We start from the raw sequence: 24,643 nt of genomic DNA on the forward strand, positions 1-24,643 counted from the left end.
CACGCAGTAAGCACAGAGCTGGGACTGACGAGGCCGAAAGGGGCGGAGCCTATGCCTTATGTGGGCGGGGCCCAGACTCGGGGCGGTGTAGGCCTGAGGCCGGCGGGGCCACAGGGGCACGGCCCAGGCCTGGTGAAGGCCGGGTTAGAAAGGGGTGCGGCTGCAACACGCCAAGGAAGAGGGGGCTGAGCTGTGATGGGCGGGGCTTAAGACAGGTGTGGGAGGGCCTTGAAAGGGGCAGGCCTAGGCCTAGAGAGGGAGGGGGCGAAGGGGCGTGATCCGCATCTGGAGGGGGCGGGGCCGTGCGGTCCGGGCAGATTGGGTCCGGATTGGGGTCTGGATCCGGCCTGGGGCGGGGTCTAGACCGGGCATGGGCGGGTCTTGGAGAGGCCAGGACCAAGCCTGGTGAGGCGCGCGTCAAAGGGGCGGGGCCCAGCCCGCGGCAGAGCAGGGACTGGGGCGGAGCCTGTCGCCAGGTGGCAGTGGGTGGGGCGGGACCGACGGGACGCTCACCCGAGACCTGGAAGAGGCAGGTAGCCGAGCCCACGTCGTTGGAGACGCTGCACTCGTAGCTGCCGCTGCTGTCGCGGGTTACGGCGTCCAGGCGCAGCTCCGCGTGGTCCGGGGCCTCGGCGGCGGCAGGGACGACGGGCGGCGGCGGCAGCAGCTGCCCTTTGAAGCGCCACACGGCCGAGGCGATGCGCTGGGGGCTGCCTCGCAGCAGCGAGCAGCGCAGGAGCACGGGCCGGCCCAGCGCCTGGCGCACATCCTGGGAGCTGGGCTCCACCTCCGGCGGGACTGGGGGCGGGAGCGGCGGTCAGAGGGGCTGGCTCCACCGAGCGGGGTCTGAGGAGCGGCCCCGTCAGAGAGGCGACGCACTCCCCTACTCCCGTGACCCCCAGCCTGCAAGGATCTCGGGGCTGATGCACACTCGCAACACACGCACACAATAGCAACGCTCATACCTCCCCGACCTCAGACACTGCCTCCTGCCCCTTCCCTCCAACCATGCTCCCCAGACTGTCTCCGGTCACGCCCTGAGTGGGCCTCTCACCCCTCATGTCATGAAAAGCAGCATAACGCAGGGGTTCAAATCCCAGCCCTGCCTCTGTGAGACCTTAGGCAAGTTACTTAACCTCTCTGTGCCTCCATTTCCTTATTCGTAAAAATAGGGGACTAATGGAATTTATTCATAGGGCTGTGGAGGGTTAAATGAGTGCATTAAAGCTCTCTTAGAATAGTGCTTGGCACATAAGTTAATTTTCATCATTTTGTTATCAGCTAGTGTGCTCCCCTTGAAGGTCCTTCCTCCTCAAAATCCCATTTCCACCTGTCAGAATCGAGTCATTTCTTTGCTCACTGGGTCCCTGAAAATGAAGGTAGGAGTTCGCTTGACGGAAGTGGGGCCGGGAACACAGACCTCCGTGTCTCAGAGCACCGGGATGGCAGGGAGCCTTTCGGGGTACCAGCAGTAGGTGAGGGGTTTGGTGGGACCGGGGTGGGTGAGGGGCACCCGGGCTGGGAAGGCAGTGGGGATGGGGCGGTATGACTCACACTGCACGTTCAGCTGCACCTGGGCCTCACGAGGGCGCACGTTGAAGCCATTATAGCGAGCCGTCTGGCAGCGGTAGGTCCCGCTCATGTCGCGGCTCACGCGCTCCAGCCTCAGCTTCCCGTCCGGAGTCTCCTCCAGGAGCAGCCCCGAGGGCAGCAGCGCAGCCTCCTTGTCCACGCGGGACCAGAGCACGGGCGGCCGCGGCTTGCCCCGGACCTCGCACTGCAGCTCGGCAGGCGATCCCTCGCGCACGGTCACCACGGCCCTGCCCTTGGGCACGCTGATGGTGGGCGGCACTGCGGGAGCGGCGAGGGGAGAGGTGGGAGCGAGTTAGAGCTCCCTCCTGGCCTCGGCGCTCTGGTTCCTGCTTGCCTCCCCCTAGTGCAAGCCTCTCTCCCCCATCCCAGACTTCCCACGGGTCCCTCAGCATCCTCAAAGCAGAACAACTCATCTTTCCAAATCACCTCAGGGTCTCCCAAATCAGAGACCTGAAGTCACCTTGGCCTAGTCCTTCCTCCCCAACACTATTAAGTAATGAGGGTTCCACTTTTTAAACATTTCTACTAAATATCTCCACTCAGTCCCCTCTCTCCTATCCCTGGACCTGCCTTGGTTAAAGCCTTCATATTCTCTTGCCTAAAGTGTTATCACAGACTGCTAGTCTGTCCCCAACGTCCTTACCCTTTCTTCCAAAGTAATAGAATGCCTGGTTTTGAGCAGGGCACACATCCACCCAGAATAAAGACTAATCTCCCAGCCTGCCTTATGGCTAGCTGTGGCCACATAACTGAATTCTGGCCAATGGCTGGAACTGCCATCGTGGACAAGGTGGCACATGCTAAGGATGATGGGAGAGCAAGTCAGATGCAGCCTGGGGCCCTGAGGACTTGGTGGAGCAGAGCCACTATACTAGCCGGAACTGCTCACCCCAGACTTTTACACGAAGAGGAAATAACACATCTAGCTTGTTCAAGCCACTGTTAATTAGGGTTCTTCTGTGATTCACAACCAAACCTAATCCAACCCAACACATTGCCCAAATGAAGGGTCTTTTGAAGACTTCCATGGGTCCTATCGCACGGCCCATCAAACACATTAAAATGCACCCATATCCTATATTAAATATAATTAAATATAAAGTTATTATTTGTAAATAGCTCTACGAGGCAAGCTGAGGTCCAGTTATCTAGTTAGCATAATTTATACTCTATAAACATTTGTGCATTTATTGGCTTTAATTTTGCAGTTTTCTCTTTATATTTGGGAGCCAATTAATTTATTTGTCCAGTCCTAAATTGCTTCCACGGTCCTTAAAAACACTTCCATACCTGAGGCATTAGGCCTAGAGCCAAATGGTAGAAACAGCCCCAGGCCCCTTCCTGGCTCTGAAAACATCCCAGCTCCCCACCCTGCTATACTCCCCACAGGCTACAAGCCTCTCTCCTTTCCAGGCTGCACTACCCTCAGGTTAAAGCTCAAACTCCTGGGCTCTGCAAACAAGGTCCTCTTGCTCCGGCCTCTACCACCCCCAGCCTCATCTCCCCTATCCCATCCTGTGTCCCAGCTGTGGGATCCATTTGTGAGAAACACAATCCCTGGACACACCAGGAGTCATACACTTTTGGGTGCTCCCCTATGCCTTCTGCTTGTCATATCCTCTCCTAGGCATGTCCTCCCATCTGGCAAATGTTATCGGGCCCTCAGGGCTCACGTGGAATACGCCTCTCCAAGAAGACTTCTCTGGCTTCCCCAGGATGCTCTACAGACTCCTTCTTTACCTCCATGTCACACTTCCAAGGTTTGCCCTTCCATTTCCTGCCTTACCCCTCCCCCAACACGTCCCTCTCTCCTGGTTAGGCAGTGAGCTCTGAGGAAGGGCTGTGCATTCAGTCTGGCACCCAGGGCTTGGCATAAAACTGTTTGTAAAATGAATTTATGCAATCTATGGAGTTCTGGTCCACTCCCAAAGCCAGCTCAAGTTCATCTCCTTCCAGAAGCTTTTTCTGACCTCTCCAGTTTCACCTTATGCAGATGTCAGGGTGGAAGAGGGCTCCAAGGCCACGTGGTCCAGTCTCTCACAGAGAGAAACTGAGGCCCAGAGAGTTGAAGAGCCAAAGGAAGAAATACACATAGCTGTTACATTTCTGCACCTGGTCATGCGACAGCCGGCCAAAGTCAGCCTGCTCCTCAGTACAAGGTCTTAGGGCTGGAGCCAAGACTCTGGAGATCCTCTCCAAAAGGTCCCCTCCAACCTCCTGTCATTCTCAAAGTGTAAACCCTTCAGTGGTGGCTGACAGCAGGCTCTGAAGTCAGATTGCCCGAGTTCAAACTCCAGCTCTACCATTTATTGTTGTAGTACCTTAGGTAAGTTTCTCAAACTTTCTGAGCCTAAGTTTCTTCATCTGTAAAATGAGAAGATAAACTACTGTTCCATAAGGTAAATCATGAAAGTGAATGACATAAATATAAAATTGTCAGAACACATAGCAAACATTCAATAAATGTTAGCCATATCATTTCATTATTGTTGTTTATTATTATTGGAATAAAGACTCAAATCCTTACCATGGCCTATGTTATGCACTGAATTGTGTCCCCTCCAAACTCATGTGTTGAAGTCCTAACCCCAAGTACCACAGAATGTGACTGTGTTTGGAGACAGAATCTTTAAAGAGGTAATTAAGGTTAAATGAGGTCACTAGGGTAAACCCTCGTCTGATATGACCGGTATACTTACAAATGGAAGAGATCAGAACATAGACATGCCCAGAAGAAAGACCATGTAAAGACAAGGAGAGAAAATGACCATCTACAAGCCAAGGAGAGAAGCCTCAGAAGAAATAAACCTCGGAAACATCATGATCTCAGATTTCTAGCCTCCAGAACTGTGAGAAGATAAATTTCTGTTGTTTAAGCCACCAGCCTGTAGTACCTTGTTATGGCAGCCCTAGCTGACTAATAACACCCTACAAGGTCCTACCTAATTTGGCCCCTGCCAACCTCTCCACACTCATCCCACTCCATTCTCCCGGCCACACTTTCCTTCCTTCGGTTCTCCTGTGTCCAGTGCACTTTCCTGCCTTTGCACATGCTGATTCTTTGGCCCTTCCTTGCTCTCCTCTGCCTAGATCTCAGATCAAACACTCTATCTCATGAAACTCTTTCTAGGCTCTCATTTATCACAGTCTGCAATGATATATTTATTTGTGAGACTATCTGAAACGTGTTTGCCTTCCTACTAAGTTTTATAAGGGCAGAGTTTGTTTTGCCCACCATTCTACCCCAGGACCTAGCTCAGTGCCTGGCATATAACAGGGGCTTAATAAATGTATGCGCCATGAACAAATGGCATCCTCCTCACTCTGGCCGCCCTTTCCCAAGCTATTCCCCCCACCTCCACCTCCCTTACATCTCCCCAATCCCCCTCCAGCTGCCCACCTGTCTCAGAGGAGATGTTGACCTCGACGCTGAGGTCGGGCACAGGTGCCCCTGGGAAGGAAGCCATGCACAGGTAGGTGCCATAGTCGCTGAAGTGCAGGTCAATGAGCTCTAGGCTGCTGGTGACAGCGGGCAACTCAGGGTCGTTGCGAGTCACCAGCAGCCGCTTGGACATGCGTGCTGGCTTGCCATTCTTGAACCACTGGTAGGTCACCTTCTCCTGGGGCACTGCATCCACGTGGCATGACAGCTTCAGGTCCTGGCCCAGCTGTATGTTCTCACTCTCTTTGATCACATCAGGTGTGATCTGGAACGTGGCATTCTTCATGGCTATGGGTGGATGGGGAGGGAAGGATGGCTGGGGCTGGCCTGAAGCCAGGGGCCCATGTCCCACCCCACCCAGACCCAGCTTCTCCCCTCAAACTGGCCCTCCTGGAGGTGGGGGGCTATAACCCCTCCGGGTGAAATCATCACTTTTCTCTGCTTGGAAATTGTTCTACTTGCTCAGAGTGTTTAAAAGTTCAAAAAAGCTCACTGCAGAAAAGCAGGTTTGGTAATAATTACAGCCACTGCAGACTGAACATACACTGTGAGAGGCACTGTTCTAAGCACTCCACGTGGATTTACTCATTTAACCCGTCCAAAACTCTCTGAGGGAGGTGCTTTATGGTCCCCATTTTACAAAGGAGGGAACTGAGGCTCAGAGACAGGTTAAGCAACTTGCCAAAAAAAGTAGCAAATCTTGAATTCAAACGCAGAGCCTACACTCTTGACCACTACACTGCTTTATTTTTATCAGTTTTAAACCTTGAATATGCAAAATACACATTTGGAAGGATGCACTAGAATATAATTGTGGTTGTATCTACAGAGTGGAACTGAGAAGAAATGACAGGCAATTTAATTTTCACATTTTACCCTTTTGTGCTGTTTGACTTTGTAACAAGCATATGTAATTTTTGTAATAAAAGACCAATACAATCATTTTACATGCAATAACAAAAAACACAGAGTTTAGAAAGAAAACGGTCTGGACTTGTTAATAAAATGTGGATCTTGTTTGAAGTAAGCTAAGAGTTAGACAGAGTTCTTAATAGGTTACCCAATTTATTGGACAGGACACTGGTACAACAGCCACACACCGGGACTGTGCTGGACAAGGCAGGCTATATAGTCACACTAAGGGGTGACCATAAGTATTTCATATAAATTGAGATCTCACCAACCCAGGTTTTAAAGGCCAAATGGAATTAGGCGGAGAAAATAATTTCTGATGGGAAAAGTGCCATCAAGAGAAAAAGTAGTCATCAGCTAGCCACAGTCTTGTTACCTTCTTTCTCACTCTGATTAAACAGAAAGTCTGTGAGGAGAGTCAGAAAGAGACTGGTGGTGAGAGACGAATGAATAAGAGACACCAGGTCATCACTGACTCTCAGCTGGGTTTGGCAGGAGCTGTACTTTACTTTCAAGGGCTAAAGAGCTGGAAACAAGCCTGGATCTTAAAAAGCAAAAACAAACAAACAAAAAACCCTCAAGCTGCCCAAGCAGAAAAATTTCACATTTCCCTCTTAAATCAGAGTGACAAAATCAAGATCATCATGAGCAGCTGATGGTATTACAGAGGCTGAGGTTTAGTAAGGAACGTGTTTATACTTCTTTAGACCGTCCTCCAAGTTTTGCATCACTTTTAGCCTTAGTAGTTGCCTTCAGATTCACTTAAATGCTTTCCTAATAAAGATTTACATATTAGGTATGTGGAAATGTGTGTTATTTTTACTTTATGTTCAGTGAATCACGTAGCAACCATTGTAGAGGGAGAAAACCAGGAAATTTCTCCTGAAGCCTAGAATGACCACATTTAGCTTTTGCAGCCTCAGTTTCCCCATCTAAAAAAATGTAGGTAGCCAATTCCAGCCCTTCCTACTCCTTGGATTGTTGAGGTTGTGTTTGGAAACGTAGACTGTAAACTGTAAATAAAACTTTACACAAATTTTAGTGCTGCCATCTTCTGGCAGATGGGCTGAATTGCAGGGAAATCAAAGTGCTTGGAACACGCCTCCTGAGCACGCCTCACCTACCAAGGAGAGCAGACAGGCCCCTTGCCCAGCTCACTGCTAGCTCCCGGAGGACAGCGACCCTGTCTGCCCCTCACAACTTCCCTCCCACCCCTCCTTGAGGCCACGTACATCGCACCAGCAGGTTGACGGTCTTCTTGGCAGGGTTGCCCACGTTGTTGGTGGCTGTGCAGTTGTAGTAGCCAGAGTCCCGGGCTTGCACTGAAGGGATGCTGAGGGTGCCGCCCTGGGCCAGAGCACCCAGGGGCAGCGGGCCAGGCCCGTGGGACCACTGCAGCTGGGGTGAGGGGTCACCGCCCGTCAGCAGACACTGCACCGTCACATTCTCCCCAGGGTTCACCACCAGAGTTTCGTTCACAGACAGCTTCAGGGCTGGTGGTGCTAAGAGGACAAGGAAGTGGGGAATTAGGGGACAGTGAGGCAGGGCTGGATGTGGGGGAGATGAGGGGACTAGGGAACCATGGGGGCGGGGAAGCCCTGGGGGGAGATGAGAGGGGAGAAGACAGCGAGCAGGAGGCGGGGAGGCGGGCTGGACACCAGTAGCGACGTGCCTAGAGTCCTGTGGGGGTGGGGCACTGTCTCCTGGTTGGGGAATTAGCCCAGGTGGGCGAGGAGTGTGGGCAGGGAAAGGCCTGTACCCGTGGTGTTGGTGAGCCGGAAGGTGATGGCCTTGTCTGGGATGCCGCACACGTTACGTACAGACACCTGGCAAGTGTAGCTGGCATAGTCCTGGGGCCGCAGGTTCTTCAGCTTCAGGACCTTGGTCTCCCCCTGGGCGGCAGTGGACCACTGGGGTGAGGCGCCTGCTCGAGTCTCCAGGGGTCCCACACACTCACTCACCGAGCGCCAGCGGCTACAGCAAATTCCTGTTCTAATTCCTGTCTTCTCAGCTTCCATCCACACCACCTGCCCTGGGCCCTGAGCCTGGAGTGGACGCCAGACTCGCCACACCCCTGGCAGCGCCTTGCATGGGCTTCTCTGGCTCTGAGGTTGCCCTGGCGCTCGCTGACCAGGCCTCAGTTTCCTCACTCTGGGAAATGAGGGGTACGGAGGGAATCCTGCTCTGCCTTACGCAAGCCACACACACGAGGCTGGCCCACAGGCCACAGGTGAGGCTCTGACAGCCACCTCTGAAAGCCCTCCCGGGCAGGACGGCATCATCACCATCTCCTGGGACTGAAGGGGGCCGGTGGAAGAGAGTGTCTCCCTGCCCCCACTTCTGTTGTGCCTGCCCGTGGGTTCCCAATACTCTACCAGCCAGCAGGGGGCAGGGATGACGTGTCTGCCCCAGGGCCTGCCTTCTCCTAACTAGCAATGTTCCTGGGGCACACGTTGCTTTGGGGACTCTCCTGTCCTCACCACTGCTCCCTGACCTTTCTGCCCTGACTTTCCCTGCCCCAGGCTATCTGAACTCCAAGCGGAACATGTGCTCCCAACCTCAGAACAGGACTGTTGAAGTCAGGGCAGTCCCAGAACTCACCCCCGCCCCCTCCCTTGTTGGGTGCAGGACGAAGTGCGGGGTGAGCCAGCTGCCCGTCCTGACCTGGGTGTAGAGGGGCTCATAGATGTCGACCCCATTGTCCTGGCTGTGCGACAGCGTCTCAGAGCCCCGCTTCCAGATGAAGCGGGCAGGCGGGTTGGAGTTGACAGTACAGCGCAGGAACACCGTCTTCTCCTGATAGAAGTTGCCGCGCACGTCGCTCACCGTCTGGTGCACCGTCAGCACGGGCTCATCCAGGTCTGCAAGGGCACAGCCCCTGTGGAGTCAGGACTGGGTGACCCCAAATGGGGGGCGGGGCTGAGGCTCCTGGCAGCCCTCGGGGAAAGCTGAGCCACCCTCAGGGTACACTTCCAGAGAGCAAGATGCTCTCCCAGCCCTGCAAGCTTGACCAGCCTGTTAGAGGCAGGGGACTGGACTTGATGGCTTCCCAGACTCCCTCCCAGCTGTGCCTCCCAGGGACCTGCATGAGGATGGAGGAAGCAGCTGCAGACTGGAAATCAGGAAAGCCCTGGTTCAAATCCTAGGTTAGCTGTTAATTTGTAGTGTGACCTGCCTAAGTCCCTTCTCTCTCTCTGAGTCCCAGTTTCCTCATTAGTAAACTAGAGTAGATTGGTGGTTCTTGCCCCTGTTTGCACAATAGGATCACAGGGAGATTTTCTTTTTAATACTGATGCCTGGTAGAGCTCATTGATGGTGTCAAAAGTCAGAATAGTGATTGCCTCTGGGGGAATTATTGACGAGGAAAGAGCATGAGGGAACGTTCTAGGGTCCTGGAAAAATTCTATACCTTGAACCAGATGGTGTTTACACACACACACACATACATATGTAAGAAGTCACACTCGCCCGGGCACAGGGACTCACACCTGTAATCCTAGCACTGTGGGAGGCCGAGGCAGGAGGATCACTTGAGCTCAGGAGTTTGAGATCAGCCTGAGCAAGACTGAGAATCCGTCTCTACTAAAAATAGAAAAATTAGCTGGGCATCATGACGCAAGCCTGTAGTCCCAGTTACTCGGGAGGCTGAGGCAAGAGGATCACTTGAGCCCAGGAGTTTGAGATTGCAGTGAGCTATGACGGTGCCACTGCACTCCAGCCTGGGCAACAGAGCAAGATCTGTTTCTAAGAAAAAATTAAAAATAAAAAAAAGATAAAGCATCCCCTAGGGATTCCAGTGTACAGCCAGGATTGTGCACGACAGGCACCAACAGTCCACATCCCAACGTCCCACAGCTGATGTCCCAGCATCCTGTTACTCTTTCCTCCTGCCACAGTCCCCTGGGACAGATGTCAAAAACAAGGCCATGAGTGGAGGTGGGCACTGGTGAGGCCCAGGCTACACCCACCAGCCCCTTCCAACACCGATAACCTGAGAAATGACGCTCAGCCCCAGGGGTCAGCAGGACCCTGGGTGGCTGATGAGGGACAGAAGAGAGGTCTGGAGTTCCACTGTTCACCACTCTATCAGGTCCCACTTGGGGGGTGGGAGGATACATGGTTAATAGGCAGGTTCATTGTAGAGCTTAAGATAGTGCCAGGCACACCCTTGGGCTTGGACCTACAGCTTCTGGGTACCTGTGTCAGCAGGGACCGGTGGCAAACAGGGGGACAGGCTCCTGGGGTCAGGGGGCTACCCATGGTGGGCAGGTAGCAACTGAGGGCTTCCCATTGAACCAGCCGCAAGGGGTGGGTGGTGTGCCTGGTCCTACAGATGGTAGGGCAGGTAAGTCTCAGAGCTGCCCTTCTGGCAAAAGCAGAGACATGAGGTACTGCGGGAGGGCACTGGGCCATAGGGAAGAGACCTCTGTGTCCCCATCACAGATCTGGCCTCTGTGCCTGTGAGCAAGTCACAGGGTACCTCAGTTTTCTTATCTGTGGAAGGGATATAATCCAACTCATCCCGCCTTCCCTGCCCACCTTACAGGGAGGCTGCAAGGTTCTCACAGGGTTACAGATGGGAATGTGGAAGTGGCAGAGGGCAGTACGCACCGCCCTGTACCGTCTACACTGCCCCACCAGGTGCCGCTTCTCCAGCCCTCCCTTCCCCGCCCCAGCTCCCCGCCGCCCCCTGGCCCCGTGGACTGCCCGGGGCCGGGGAGGGAGAGGGCTTCGACTCACATTGCACGTCCACGCGGATGGACTTGATGGCCGGCACGCCCACGCCGTTCTCCGCCTTGCAGTAGTAGCGGCCGCCCTGCGTGCGCGCGATGCGCTCGATGCGCAGCGTCTCGTTGAACACCGACGTCTCCTGGAACTTGTCCGACGCGCTCCCCGCCGTCTTGGTCCACCGCACCTGGGCCGCCAGAGAGGGTCCGGGAGCCTCAGGGCCCAGCGCCCGGCACCGGCGCCCCTCCCGGTCCCCATACTTCACCACAGGCGCGCGTGGGACACTCACAGGCCTAGGAGACGACCCCACACGCACTCGTGGGGATGCACACACGCGGTCGGACACCACAGAGTCACGAGCCTGGGGAATCCAGGGTCAGAGGGAAGACGCTCTACATCGGGCCTATTGTGCTGTGGTTAAGAGCACGGATTTGCGGGCAAGTTACCTAACCTCTCCTGCCTTGCCTTCCTCGCCTGTAAAATGGGGAATATTACCCTCCTTCCTAGCGTTACTGGGAGGATTAAATGAGTGTATACTTAGTGCCTGGAAGACTGAGACTCTGATAAAAATGTTTCTATTATTCCATTCACTAGCTTAGTGGCCTTGGATAGGTTACTGGCCTCTCAGTTTCTGATTTCCCTCTGTGAAGGGGGCGTGTGTGGTAGCCAGTCTCAGAGATGTCCTTCTGAGCTTCCCACCCTTTGGTAGTCCCCTCCCACTTTGTACTACGGTGTCTGTGTGACCAACAGAATGCAGCAGGAGCAACAGTGTGTCACTTCCAAGATTAGGTTGCAGAAGACTGGTTTCCATCTTGGTCACTCTTTGGGATCTCCGGGGAGAGCCAGCTACCACGTCCTGAGCAGCCCTAGAGAGAGGCCCCCTTGGGGAGGACGGGAGCCTCAGGCCAACAGCCACTGAGTGAGCCTGAAGTGGATCCTCCCGCCTCGGTCACCCTCAGATGTCCACACCCCCGGCTGGACCTGGATTGAAGCCTTGCGAGAGACCCAGAGCCACAGCCAGCCAGCTAAAGCTGCTCCCAGGTCCTGGTCCCTCAGGAAGTGTGAGACAGTATGTATTTGCTGTTTTAAGCCCCTAGGTTTTGGAGTATATATCATGCAGCAATACATAACCAATATAGCATAACACCCATTTTGCAAGGTTATTATGAGGTTTAGAAAGAAAGCATGTAAAGCACCTAGGTGTGGTGCCTGGTATATATTAGTCACTCAACAAATTTCTATTATTCATATTGCCTCAGATTATAGAAAAATAGCAAGGATCACATGGGAAACTTGAGCCTACTACTCAAGATGCTAGAGGTTTAAGAGAAACAGCTCAGTTCCAGATAATTAAGTATAAGGTGCAGGGGGTGGGCAGCTTCAGTCTTGAAGCGGGGAGGATTTCTTAGTAAGGACCTGGGTACTGGTGAATAGGTCAGGCAAGAGGCCACGAAAACAAGGCTGGGGACAAGCAGGTGAAAGGGCAATCTTTCTCATGCAGGGAGGGGCCACAGTGGTGCTGTTCTCATCCCCTCCCCACCCTCGGCTCTATCCCCAGCGACCTAGAGGTTACAAAACTTGGAGAAGGTCAGAGCCTGTTTCAGGTAATCCATTCTTAGCTCACAGCATGGTTTGGAGAGAGAACAGGGCCATGAACCTAATTATTGTTTTTGTATTTGATGTTGCATGGTTTTACCATGATTTATCTAAATGGAGTTTGATTACACACTAGTCAAGATTTGGTTTGCTTCATCCATCAGAGAGTTTCTACTTTTCTTCAGTTCTATAAAATTCTCAGTCTTATCTCTTTAAATACCGCCTCCTCTGTGTTCTCTATTCTGTCCTTCTGGAATGCCTTAATTTATGTTGTAGCTTCTCCTTCTATCCTCCCCGTCTCTCAATTGCTTTTTCCCATTTTCCATCTCTTTGTCTTCTCCGGATTGCATTATGGCGGATTTCCTCAGATCTACCATCCAGTTCAATCATTTTTCTCTTTAGCTATCTCTAGGGTATTGAGGCCAAATTTTTTAAAGACTGTATTATTTTTATTTCTAGGATTTCTATTTGCTTTTTCCCCATATCTGATTGATCAGGTTTCATAATCTCCTGTCTTATAGATTCTATTCCTTCCATTATCTCTTCCAATATTTCAAACAATTTTATTTTGAAGACCCTTTCCAATCGCTCTATTTTCTCTTGTTCCTCAGATGTGAATTGTTCAACATAAGTTGGGTCTATGGACTGATCCTCCTGGGACTATTTTTAAATGTTTTGAAATTTTATTCCACAGGCTGTATTCAGTGGGATTATCTTCCACAGAAGCCCCACTGGGGTCTTTACAGGCTCTACGTGGTATGGCTTTATGTTTGTCTATGCCCAAGGTAATGGGTTCATGGGCTTCAACCAGTTTTTATGTTAGTTTCTCAGGTTAGGGTTTCCTCACCATTTGGATAGTGCAAGATACAGATAGCCTTAGGGTTATGCGCTCTCACAGGTGACTCTGTTTGTACCCATACCCTGAAGCAGAGTCTGCTCCCCGCTGTGACTCTGGGCTGTGGGACAGACATCATCTGGTCCCCATTCACAGATGGCACCACTCTTGTTGAGCTTCCGGCTTCCGGTAGAGTCCAGTTCTAGCTGGATGGACCTGTGGCCTCAATTCGTACTCCCCATGTGTGTATTAATGTGACCATCGCTACAGTGTGTATGCAGTCCCAGTCTCTCTGTGGGCAGGTTCTTCAACTTCTGCTCGCTGCCATCGCTGTAGATTCTATCTGCATGTCTATCCCACAGACATCCCCCTCTCTTGCTACTTGTTTGGAGTGAGGAATTCCATGTCCACTCAGTCCCCACCCTGACCACAAAGTAGGCCAGGAGATGATGTTTCTCTTGCTCCCCTGCTAGACTGGATGCTCCATGCTCCCTGAGAACAGGAACTATAGCTGCATCCTCAGGACCCATCAGTGTGCTTAGCACATAGCAGGTGCTCAATAAATATTTGTTGTAATGAAATGTACAAATAAGAAGCTAGAAGGCATTTCAGGAGAGGCAAGCATCTATGGCTAAAGTGGGACTGGAAAAGGTGTACTTGGGGAGTGATGGGGAGGAGGGTCTGGAGCACAGGGTGTGAGGAAGATGGCAGTGGGAGATCAAACAAGAAAGGCAGGTGGGGCCAGATTGGGGAAGGTCTTCAATCCTATTCCTAGCAGCTTGAATGGGTCTGCTAAGTAACGGAAAGCCATTGAGGGTTTCTGAGCAGGGGAGCAATATGATGCAGCATGTTTGGGGGTTATTCTGGTAACAGAATACAGGAATGGATTGGAGGAGGAGAGCAGGAGACGGGGAGGTCAGTTTAGAGTCTGCTGCAGTGGTCCAAGGGACAGGACTGAAGGCCTGACCTAGAGGGGCAATGAGGAATAGAGAGGGAAAGATCCATGTAAGATGTAGAAAGAAAGGCCTCAGAGTCGAGCTAGACGTGGGGAATGAGATGAGACAGAGTCAAGTATGAGTCCAAGGGCCGGAGCCTGGGTGGGAGAACAAACAACAAAACCTCCAATGGAAATAGAAATACAAGTGCACGTACACGCAGTCACAGCCACAAATGACTCATACATGGGACACACCGGGAGACACACAGATGGCCGGTGCGGCCTCAGGGAGAGATGGCCCAGCTCCCTCACTGGCTTTTAGGGAGGCCCATCCCCACTTCAACAGTCGCACCTGACACCAACACCGACCTAAATCCAGTGGAATTGTTTTCACTTCCAAACAAACCTTTGGGAAGGAGTAAACAGTGATAATAATTTTTTAGGTTGAAAGAGACCTTAGGGGTTTCCTTGTCCATCTGCTTGTCTCAAGGCCAAACATACTACAGCCATCCTGTCCCAAAAATTATCCCAGGGGGGAAAAAGAATTTTGCATTTCACTGTCCTTCCAGGATCCAGTTGCCACCTTCTCTGCTGCTATTAAAGGTCACAGCAGCTCACCAGCAAATTCCACCCATCCCTCCAGCCCGCCTCCTCCCCGCCTACTCCCATCAGCTCTCAGTGATAACCGGCTAGCACTTCCTGCCTGAACCACACACTTGCTCTGTGACAGAATTCACCTGGCATTTCCAGATTCTTGTTTTCTGTTCCGTTCTAATTGCTTTGGGTCTTTGAACCTCAAAGCCTCCTAAAGCAGAGATCGTTTTCTGTGTTGCTTGGAACTCCTGCAGCCCCCAACCCAAAGCGGGGTGTGCTGGAAGTGTACCAGCTACAGAGAACACTCGTTCTGCATTCAAATTCTGCTTCCACCCTCACAAACCTTTGTGACTTTGGGAGTTTACCCAACCTCCCTGAGCCTCAGTTTCCTCAGCTGCAAAATGGGGGCACTAATGCCTTCCTCACAGCACAGCCGTGAGGCTCTGAAGAGGACACACTGGAGAAAGCACCTAGCATGGATCCGGGCACGTGGTCTGCCCTGTGACGCTGGCTGGAGGAGCATCTAAGGATGTGTCTGCTCAACAGATCCGTGGCACAGAGTGAAACTGAACAACTGGCATTTGTCTGTTCCCCTCAGTCGTCAGTGTTTCCAGGTGAATAAGCTTGCAGCCTCCAGCCCTTCCCCACAGAGTTAATTTTCCAGCTATTTCCCCAGCCCCAGTCTCCTGTCTCCCACCTGCTTGCCACTACTGTACCTTTCATCCTCGTCTCCTGCTGCCTCTTCTCAAGCACTGATCCCAGCACGGGGGCGAGGGCAGGAGGGGCCCAGGCAAGGCCGGCTGGGGGCTTACCTGGGGTCGAGGGTGCCCGGTGACAAGGCACTGCAGCATGAGGGTGTCCCCCTCCCGAATGGTGTAGACGCGCTCGCTGATGTTGTCCTCTTTCACCACACACGCCTGGCCCGCGTGCACGATCTGCGCCTGGGCTGGAGCTGATGGGAGAGGATGGAGGCGGTTGGAGGAGAAGCCCCAGGCCAGGGGAGTCTGGGACTCGCTCCTGACTGTGTCAGGGGAGGGGTCAGCCCAGACCTCCCCAGGCCACTCCTCAGAGGCCTGACCCCACTGAGCCCAGGAAAGAATCCTCCCAAGGCCCTCAGGCCAGAACCAGGAGGGCCAGGGACTCCAGGAAGGGACAATTCCCCACGCCCCCCGGAAAGAGACCTGTGCCTTTCACTGGGCTGATGTGTGGGAGGGGCTCTGTCATCTGCACAGACTGGTTATCTCTCAGTGCGCATGGCTGTCTCAGCAGCAGAAGTGGATGCAGTGGGTCCCCCGCCCAGGTGTGTCGGCGCCGTCTGCTGACGCCTCGCAGCGCTCACCTTCCCAGGGAACTGCCCTCGGCCAACAGGCACTGCCTTGGCCAGACGTGAAGTGCCCAGGAGGTTGCCCCTTCCCCAACACACACACGCACACACAAACACACGCACACGCACACGCACACACGGGCAGGGCGGGGTGCCTGTGGCGCTGCTCGGGCTCCAGAGCGCCCCCTAGGGACGGGCTGAGGCTGAACTTCCTGAACCACAGCTTGGCTTGGCCACCTCCCTTTTCCCCTCAATTTCTCTTGAGAGCATTTGCTCAGCAAATCGCTGGCCTCAACCACGACTCCCCAAGCCCGGCCATCTCAGACTCTGCTTTTGGAGAGCCTGGCCTAGGAGACACACAGGCTCCAACCCCACAGCCTGCACTTTCCTCTCCCCAAAGGCCTGTTCGTTTCTCTCACTGCTGCCTGAGCCTGCGCCCGGCTTCTCCAAGAGACAGAAGTTCTCACGGAAGCCGGGTCTGGGAGCTCGCGGAAGGCTGTGGCTCCTCCCTGACCTCGCTCACAGTGCCCAGGGCTGGGCTGTGGCCAGGGCTAGGGGACCAAAGCTAGGATATGACTGGGCAGGCCCAGCAGGAAAGTGACTGAACTTGCCAAGGTCACAACCCCTCCCTTAGTGTCTGGCACACCAGCCCCAGCCCACCAATGCTTGGGCTCTGAGAGGAGGAAAGGCCCCCCCAGCTTCACACCTGTCTGCTCCCAGCTGACAGCGGAGGTGGGAGAGGTGACCCAGAGCATGGGGCACACAAAGGGGTGCAAGTGCACCCCTGCCCCGAAAGGTTGTACAGAGGTAAGATAAAGCCCGCACGTAAATGTCTGACTGGCTTCCGGAAGCATCTCGCGACAGACAGGCACCCTCACTCTTCACATGTCTAGAGTGCGCATCACTCCCCTAGTGCCACAGCACAGCGTCACACCTGTTGTCTGCCAAATTCGGGATTCCTGTCTTTCTGCCAACCAGACCATGAGCTTCCTCCTGGTGTCCCCAGCACAAGGCCCCGAGCACAAGGCAGGTGCTCAGTGAATGTCGAATGAATGAATTTACAAAGCTATCCCGTGGTCAAGTTGCTAAGCACCATCAGAGAGATACAGAAGGCCCTAGGAGACCAGAGGACAGAGACATCACTATCTTCCAGAGGAAGAACCTCAGAGGGCTCCATGGAAGAGGCAGCTTTTGAACCAGGCCTCAAAGGACAAGGAGGCTCTATGATAGTTGACAGGGGATACTCCCGAATTCTATACTACATGGGATAAACCACTAGTGATCTCTGGACCTTAATTTTCTCATCTCTAAAATAAAGAGATGAAAAGAACCCTAAGAATTCACAATGGTAGATGTGATTGTAACACAGAATAAATGAAAAAATGCTAAGTGGAATTGTAATATGTTCTACAGATGCTGCAAATAGGGTCTTCCACCAACACTGATGGAACAGACATGAACTTATCACAGAGATAGGGTCCACAGAGGCCCCCTGGCAGTAGGTTGGGAAACTTGTAGGGCGGTGATTGGGAGTGACACGGGCTATGTTTAATCATGAGGGTCTCTGCAAACAGCAGCAGGTTCTGCAAACAGTGGCAGCTGCCACCAACCCAGAGTCTGAGTGTCGAGGTGACCATCCTGCCTGCCTGGCTGCGACAGAGGAAGGAATCTGGGCTGGTTGTTAGGAGACAAGCTGCATGACATTGGGCAAGTCAACTCACTTCTCTGAGCCTCGGTTTCCCCCACATGTAGGAAGTGAGTGGATGAGATGGCCTCTGAGGTCTTTTTCAACTCGCACTTTCTATGAATTTTGTAATCAGCACATAGTCACTATATAAGATGCACCCTAGAATCTGGGAACTGGGCCTGAAACTGTCACCCCCTACAACAAAAATGCATGTGGAAGAGATAGCCATCTGTGGCCAAGGTCCCCAGGAAATCTCATCAAGAAACAACCTACCAAGAGATGATGAGCATGCCACTTAGTGATAACACCAAGTGGCCTGGGGTGCCTCTAAACAAGGGAGACATCAATTTAACAGGGCTCCGGTGGAAGATAAGCCGTAATCTTGGACACTGTGGCTTGCTGGTAGCAAGCAGTATTGTAATGACAGAGGCTTTGGTGACTGATAAGGAATATTGAAAAAAGAGCTGTACAGCTGGACTTTCTGAGAGCACAGCCAGCACAGGCCAGGGGAGATGGGGCTTAGCTAGCAGACACAGCGCCTCTGGTCACCTGAAAGGTGTGTTTCCCCACTGGAGACAGGGCTGTGAGTAGGTATCAAGGATGACATTGTTAAGATTATCCAACTCCCTTTGATGGCATTAACTATTAAGACTATCTGACTCTAAAATAGCAGAGCCGCTTTGCAAGCAACTTTGGCAGTACCTGCTGAAGGTAAACCAGTGTGTACCCAGGATGCAGCAATGCCACTCCTGGGTATGCACCAAACAGAAACAGGTACTTATGACAACCAGACAATAAGAATATTGATAGCAGCTTTATTCATAGTAGCTAAAAACAAGAAAAACCCCATGTGTCCATCAAGAGTAGTATAAGTAAATAAGTTCTGGCATCTTCATACAATGGAACATTCCCCATAAGTGAAAAGAGTGAACTGCATATAGACAGGACACTGTTGAACTCACAGGCACAATCTGAGTGAAAGAACTGAGACACAAAACAATATATAGTGTATCATTTCATTTACTCAAAATTCAAAACTAGAACAACTAATGTTAGGGTAACAGAGGCCTAACGGTGATTGCCTTGGGGTGGGGTGAGGGATTATTTGCTGGGAAAGGCACAAGAAAACTTTCTGGGGGGAAGGTAGGGTCCCATATGTTGGGGTAGAAATATTGCACGTCTTGATCTGCGTGGTGGTTACACAGTGAGTGGATACACACGTATTTACTTAAGATTTTGCCCTAAGTCATACCTGAATTAAAAAACAAAACAAAACAAAAAAAACCATCCACCTCCCTTTGATGACATTAACCACTGAGATTATCCAGGAGAATCCACTAACCACCACAGTTACCCACCTCCTTCTATTCTGACTCCTACTTGATGAGCCACTTCCCATCGCTGATTTGGTTGCAGGTGTAATTTTCCTTCCAGAGCAAGTGCTCGCTAAGAGCAAACTACCTAGTCTACCTTGGCCTTGGCATTTCCATCTGCTTGTCACCCCCCACTGAGTTTCATCAACATGAGTCAGCATCCTCTGGCTCTGCTCACCCCTGGAATGGCTGGAACCCCAAAGGGGCCACACCCCACTGAACCTCAGCCTCCAGCACTGCACACTCCAGGAAGGCACTGCCGGCAGCAGCATCTCCTGATTTGAAAGGCGGCCAGGCCAGGGCCTGTGTCAAGATGCTCCGTGACATAGTCCCTTCATTCAGTCTGTCAAACAACAGACGCTTCCCGGCCAGGCGCTGTGCTGGGTGCTGGAGATGCTGTCGTGAAAAGCAAACACGATCAGCTCTCAAAGAGCATTGCTGGGGAGACGGATAGCAAAAAAAGGAAACAGAAATGACAGGATGGTTTCAGAGCGTGGTAAGTGATACGATGACTCTGAAACACGCGGGTGTGATGAGGAACAATGGGGAGCGGAGAGGTCTGCTTTAGTGAGATGGAATGAGAAGGGCTGTGGAGCTGGATCGTCTGGGACTAATTCCTGGCTCTGCTACCCACTAGCTGGATGATCCTGGGCAAGTTACTTAACCTCTCTGAGCCTTAGCCTCTTCAATTGTAAAATAAGAACAATGATGCTTTCTCCCAGAGCCGGCGTGAGGATTTAATGCAATATACATAAAACATCTGGCCAATCAGTATGCGCTCTCCCCATAAATGACAGCTCCCAAGATGGTTAAATAGGAGCAAGAGATGGGGACAGGAGACCACCTGCTGAGGACCCCCCTAAATCACCGGGGGTGGAGAGGCTCAAAGCAGACATTGAACTAGTAGGGATGTTTCATGAATATGCTCAAAATTCATGCCGAGGCTGTGATGCGCTTGAGAGGAGCTGGACAAGAGCGGGGAGGGAGAGAGCCCTTTCCCAAGGGATTGGGAAGAAAAGGAATTTCTTCTTACGATACTAGCGCACTTAGCTGTGTGGCTTTCAGCAAGTTCCTTAAGCCTTAGTTTTCTCGTTTGTAAAATGGGGCTGTTGTGAGGATTAAACAAGGAAATTCACATAAAGTGCTTGAAACAGTGCCTGGCAGGCAGTGAGCAATATAAAATGCCAGCGGCGTTATGGTTCCATAAATGAGCCACTCCTCCCAAGCAGCCGCCCGCCCTGCAGCCTGCAAGCCCTTTGGGTGAAAGGGCGCCACCTTCTCTGTCACAGATGATGGGGTGGGCACATTCCTGGGGTCCACTGTATGTCTCCAAGCTCCCCGCCTCAGTTCTTGAGGCAGAAAGGGCAAGTCATATTTACTCCGCTTGGCAGAGAAGGAAACTGAGGCCTGGAGAGGGAAATGCCTTGTCCAAGTCCCTCACTGAGACAGTAGCAGAGCCGAGACTCAAACCCAGGCCTTCTCCCTGCTAGGCTGGGGCTCTGTTCACTGTCTCAGTCCTCCACGGACCACCCCCAGCGCCACTTGTCGCCCGGGGAAGCTCGTTAAAGTGCAGATTCCCAGGCCCCGCAGCACCACCAGATCTGACTCTACAGGGCTGGGGCCTCGGAGTGTGTATCTGGAACAAGCTCCCCGGGAATTTCGGAGGCACAGTTGGGTCCGATAATCTCTGCTTGACATCACATGGATGGACAGAAAGTTGGACAGGATTTCGGAACCGAGTATGTTTCCCTGCCTCGGGCGGATGAGTGTTTTCCTATTTCACCCTCCCGAGCTCTAGCGACAAAACCCCATGGAAAAGAATGTCCCAACCTGTGTGCCATAGTGTTCACTGACAGTCCGTCACAGATTTTCACTGCCCGGTAAGGACACTGTGTGTTTTCTCTCCCTCTCAGAGAGACTCGGCACACAGAATAGCATTAAAGGCTCTGAAAAGTCCTGCCGTAAACACATCCGTGTAACTTTGTTTAACCTGAGTAGCATGGCCCTTCCCCAGCCCCTGGCTGAGAACAGCCAAGTGGCATGAGAGATGTCACCCTTGGGGCAGTGTCGTAACGAGAACAGCCAAGGCAGAATGCTCCTGGCCTATTAGCTCACTCCTTTCCTCCCCCAAAAGTGTACACCCCGAATTTTTAGGAGGGGCTGTGGCTGCCAGCACCCAGCAGGCCCCGTGAGGCAGCCACAAACCCTCAGGGACTCAGGTTAAGGCAAATTCCAAGCTGCCTACTAAGGTTCCAAAGAGAATTCTCACTAGAACTTAAGAAGGGAATTTCATCAGACACTTCCACCCTCTGTAAGAGAATCTGCTCCCCAGCCGCCAGCCAGGGGCAGCGGTGCTGTCGAATGCACGTGGACACAACGCTGGGATGCAGGGCCGGGGAAGACAGGCAGACAACAAAACGAATGGAAAAGCTTGACCAAAGCGCCTTCAGTTCTCCTCCAGGTTTCCTCCCCATCCTGCACTTAAAAAGGCCAATCGGGCCCGCAGTGGTGGCTCACGCCTGTAATCCTAGCACTCTGGGAGGCTGAAGCAGGAAGATCATTTGAGGTCAGAAGTTCGAGACCAGGCTGAGCAAGAGCGAGACCCCATCTCTACTAAAAATAGAAAAAAAAAAAAAAAAGAAAAGAAAAAGAAAAAAAAATTAGCCAGGTGACTAAAAATAGAAAAAATTAGCCGGGTGTAGTGGTGTGCACCTGTAGTCCCAGCTACTCGGGAGGCTGAGGCAGGAGGATTTCTTGAGCTCAGGAGTTTGAGGTTGCTGTGAGCTAAGCTGACACCACGGCACTCTAGCCTGGGCAACAGAGTGAGACTCTGTCTCAAAAAACAAATAAATTTTAAAAATAAATTATAAAAGAATAAAAAGCCAATCATGGCTTGGCCACGCTGGGGCTGTCACCCTCTTCCTAGTTCCAATTTTTTCCAGAGAAGTGAGTCTACAGGCCGGGAATACTTCCCAAGAGCAGAGCGGGGGGAGGAGACAAAAGGAGAAAGGGGGTTGCAGGATTCCCCACCGGGAGTGGGTTTTATCTGCCCACAGATGGCAGAACGGGTACCACCACCCCAGCCACCTCCCAGAAGCATCACTGAGTGCTCTCAACAGGGTGATACAGAACTGGGATCTGCGTTCTGGTCCTGGCTTCCATCAGACAGTCATTCAACAATCCTCATCAGTGTGAGGTGCTAAACTTGGTGCTGGGGCACAGGGAGCCAGGGCACTTGGGCCTGTGTGAGGGAAGCATATGGTCTGGAAAGGCTGGAAAGAATGACACCTACGAAGGCCTGCTGAGAGGCAGAGGGAGCTAGGGACTTGGGCCCTGTCTCAGGGCTCCCCCACCTATCACGGTCCCCCCCCATACAGCTACCCTGTGTTGAGCACTACCCTGTGTTGAGCATTCACTCCGTGCCGGCTTTGTACTGATTGCTTCGTATGTTTTCTTATTTATTGTTTGTAACAAGCCTAATATTGGTCACATTTTTCAGATGAGGAAGCTGAGGCTCAGCAAGTTTAAGTATGTTGCCCAAAGACATCCCGCTGGTCTGGCGTCTGTGCGACTCCCCGACTTCCATGCTAACCTCCAGGCATTTCCACTTCCCGAGTGCCCGGCACAGTGCCAAGGACACGGGCTCACAGCTCAGGATGTGGTCCCCAAGTCTCTAGTTGGGCCAGTACTGTGCAGTGTCCTTAGGAACCACCCTCCCTCACTGGGACACCTCTCGCCCTCCCAGCTCCTAGTACGCACATGTTTATTGATCCTTTTATGCATGTAATGCAAATGGACACTTAATAATTTAGCGGAGTTAACAGTGCTGAAATATTAACAGGCTTTTCTCTTTTAATTAGCTGCTCAGAGAATGGCGGCCAGGGGCCTGCGAGGAGGCTTGCCTGGGCAGACGCCTGGCCTGCTCCACCAGGGCCTGCTTCTGCCAGGGATGGTGCTCCGAGCCTCTCCGTGGACCGTGGGCTATCAAGCGTGGACCACTCGGGAAAATTAATACCGCCCTTCTGTGCTCTCTGCAGCGGGGCTGCTCTGCCCTTCCCGCAGCCCTGGCTGCCCTGGCTGGCCGAAGCCTGTCCTCTGTTCACCCCCAGCTGGGGGTGGACAGGTGACTTCTCAAGAGTGCTCGTGTCTAGGGGAGACCCCAGTTTTGTGCTCAGAAAACCGGTTTGAAACAGCCCCACCCACACCGCACCACGTCCTCCAGCCCCTCCTGAAGGCAGACAGAGCGTCTTGAGGGAAAGCAACAGCGGACTCGGCCCACCCGCCCCTGCTCCTTCTCTCACAGGCCATCAGAACTAGGGCCAAGTTCATTCCCTCTCCGTCCTCCCTCCTGCTCCCTGTCCTCCCAATCCTTCAGAGGACACACATAATCACCTTTTAATTTGCCATTGATTCATTGATTTGCTCTGTAACATTTTCTGAGCACCTATTACGCGAAATCTCCTGCCCCCAGCGCTCGGATGCAGAGCCAAATGAGGCATAGCCTCCTCCTCGGCGAAGAACCTCTGCCCTCGCCCTGGCACAAACCGTATTATAGTCTGCTCCCCACCACAAGGCCTTTTTTGCTAATCAAAACCAAACCCATATTCAGCTGACCTTCCCTTTGGCCGCAAAAATCTCTCCCCAACCAGAGGACATGCGTCTCTGACCTCTAAGTACAAGGGCACTGTCACTGAGTGTGGCAAGAAGCCATCGCTGAGAAGATGAGTGCATAGGCTGCCACCCTGCCACCACGACTGAGCACAAAAACAAGATCTGCTTTCATAGCCGGTGCAGGGCCTGCTACTGTTTGCAGGGCCTGGAGCTTCTGGAAGAGGCCGGCACGCTTGACGACCCTCCTCTGCTGAAAGTGGTGGCCAGTCCATCTGTGCCCCAGTCCCGGGGAATGCTCGGCACTGCTGCACCCACATTCTGGCCTCATCAGAGGGCACCCAGGTGTTGGAGGGTCAGGTGATGCTCCCAGAATCTTCATCGTGTGTCAATGGAAGTCTAATCTGCACACGCACTTATGGAACCCTGGGATGTCTGGACAGGCCACTGGGAAAGCCCTTTAAATGAGCACTCTTAGGCCCCCTGAGGGAAACTACAAAGGGACTTTCTCTCTAGTGGGCCCCAGGACGCCCACAGGATCAAAACTCTCAATGATGAGGGGACATAGGCCAGCTCTGCCCAGTGCAGGCAGGACACGCATGAAGAGAGCAGAGAGCCCCAGGCCTCCCGCTGGCACTGCTTGATCGGAGGCTGTGAATGCAATTCCGAAGGCGCTATCCACATGGTGTAGGAGGAGAGGCAGGAGGCAGGGCTCTGCCTCTTACTCAATGACCATGTGATCTTGGGCAAGTTGTTTAACCTCTTTAAGCCTCAGTTTCTTCATCTGCAAAATGGGGATGAGACTATAATACATATCAAGGTCTAATGGAAATAATTTCTGGGTCATTGTGAGGATTAGACAAGACAATGCACATTGGATACACAGCACAGTGACTAGTACCTGTAGGTACTCAATAAATTTCAGTTCCAGTCCATTTCCACTTAATAATATAGCCCAGGCCCAGGCACAGTGGCTCACACCTGTAATCGCAGCACTTTCGGAGACTGAGGCAG

General features: G+C 52.5%; 1 protein-coding gene across 1 annotated transcript in view; it reads right to left on the reverse strand.

The window, feature by feature from the left end:
• MDGA1 (MAM domain containing glycosylphosphatidylinositol anchor 1) overlaps positions 1–24,643 on the reverse strand; it is a 55,209-nt gene that overhangs the window by 10,389 nt on the left and 20,177 nt on the right. The window contains exons 2-9 of the mRNA XM_069488567.1: positions 15,450–15,589; positions 10,688–10,862; positions 8,612–8,808; positions 7,707–7,839; positions 7,180–7,449; positions 4,994–5,323; positions 1,555–1,851; positions 514–798 (exon numbers count right to left, since the gene is read on the reverse strand). Of these exons, the coding sequence (XP_069344668.1) occupies positions 514–798; positions 1,555–1,851; positions 4,994–5,323; positions 7,180–7,449; positions 7,707–7,839; positions 8,612–8,808; positions 10,688–10,862; positions 15,450–15,589 (1,827 nt within the window). The remainder of the gene's footprint in view (positions 1–513; positions 799–1,554; positions 1,852–4,993; positions 5,324–7,179; positions 7,450–7,706; positions 7,840–8,611; positions 8,809–10,687; positions 10,863–15,449; positions 15,590–24,643) is intronic.

The sequence above is a fragment of the Eulemur rufifrons genome, chromosome 15 (assembly GCF_041146395.1).
Source record: "Eulemur rufifrons isolate Redbay chromosome 15, OSU_ERuf_1, whole genome shotgun sequence".
In the NCBI taxonomy this organism is placed as follows: Eukaryota; Metazoa; Chordata; class Mammalia; order Primates; family Lemuridae; genus Eulemur; species Eulemur rufifrons.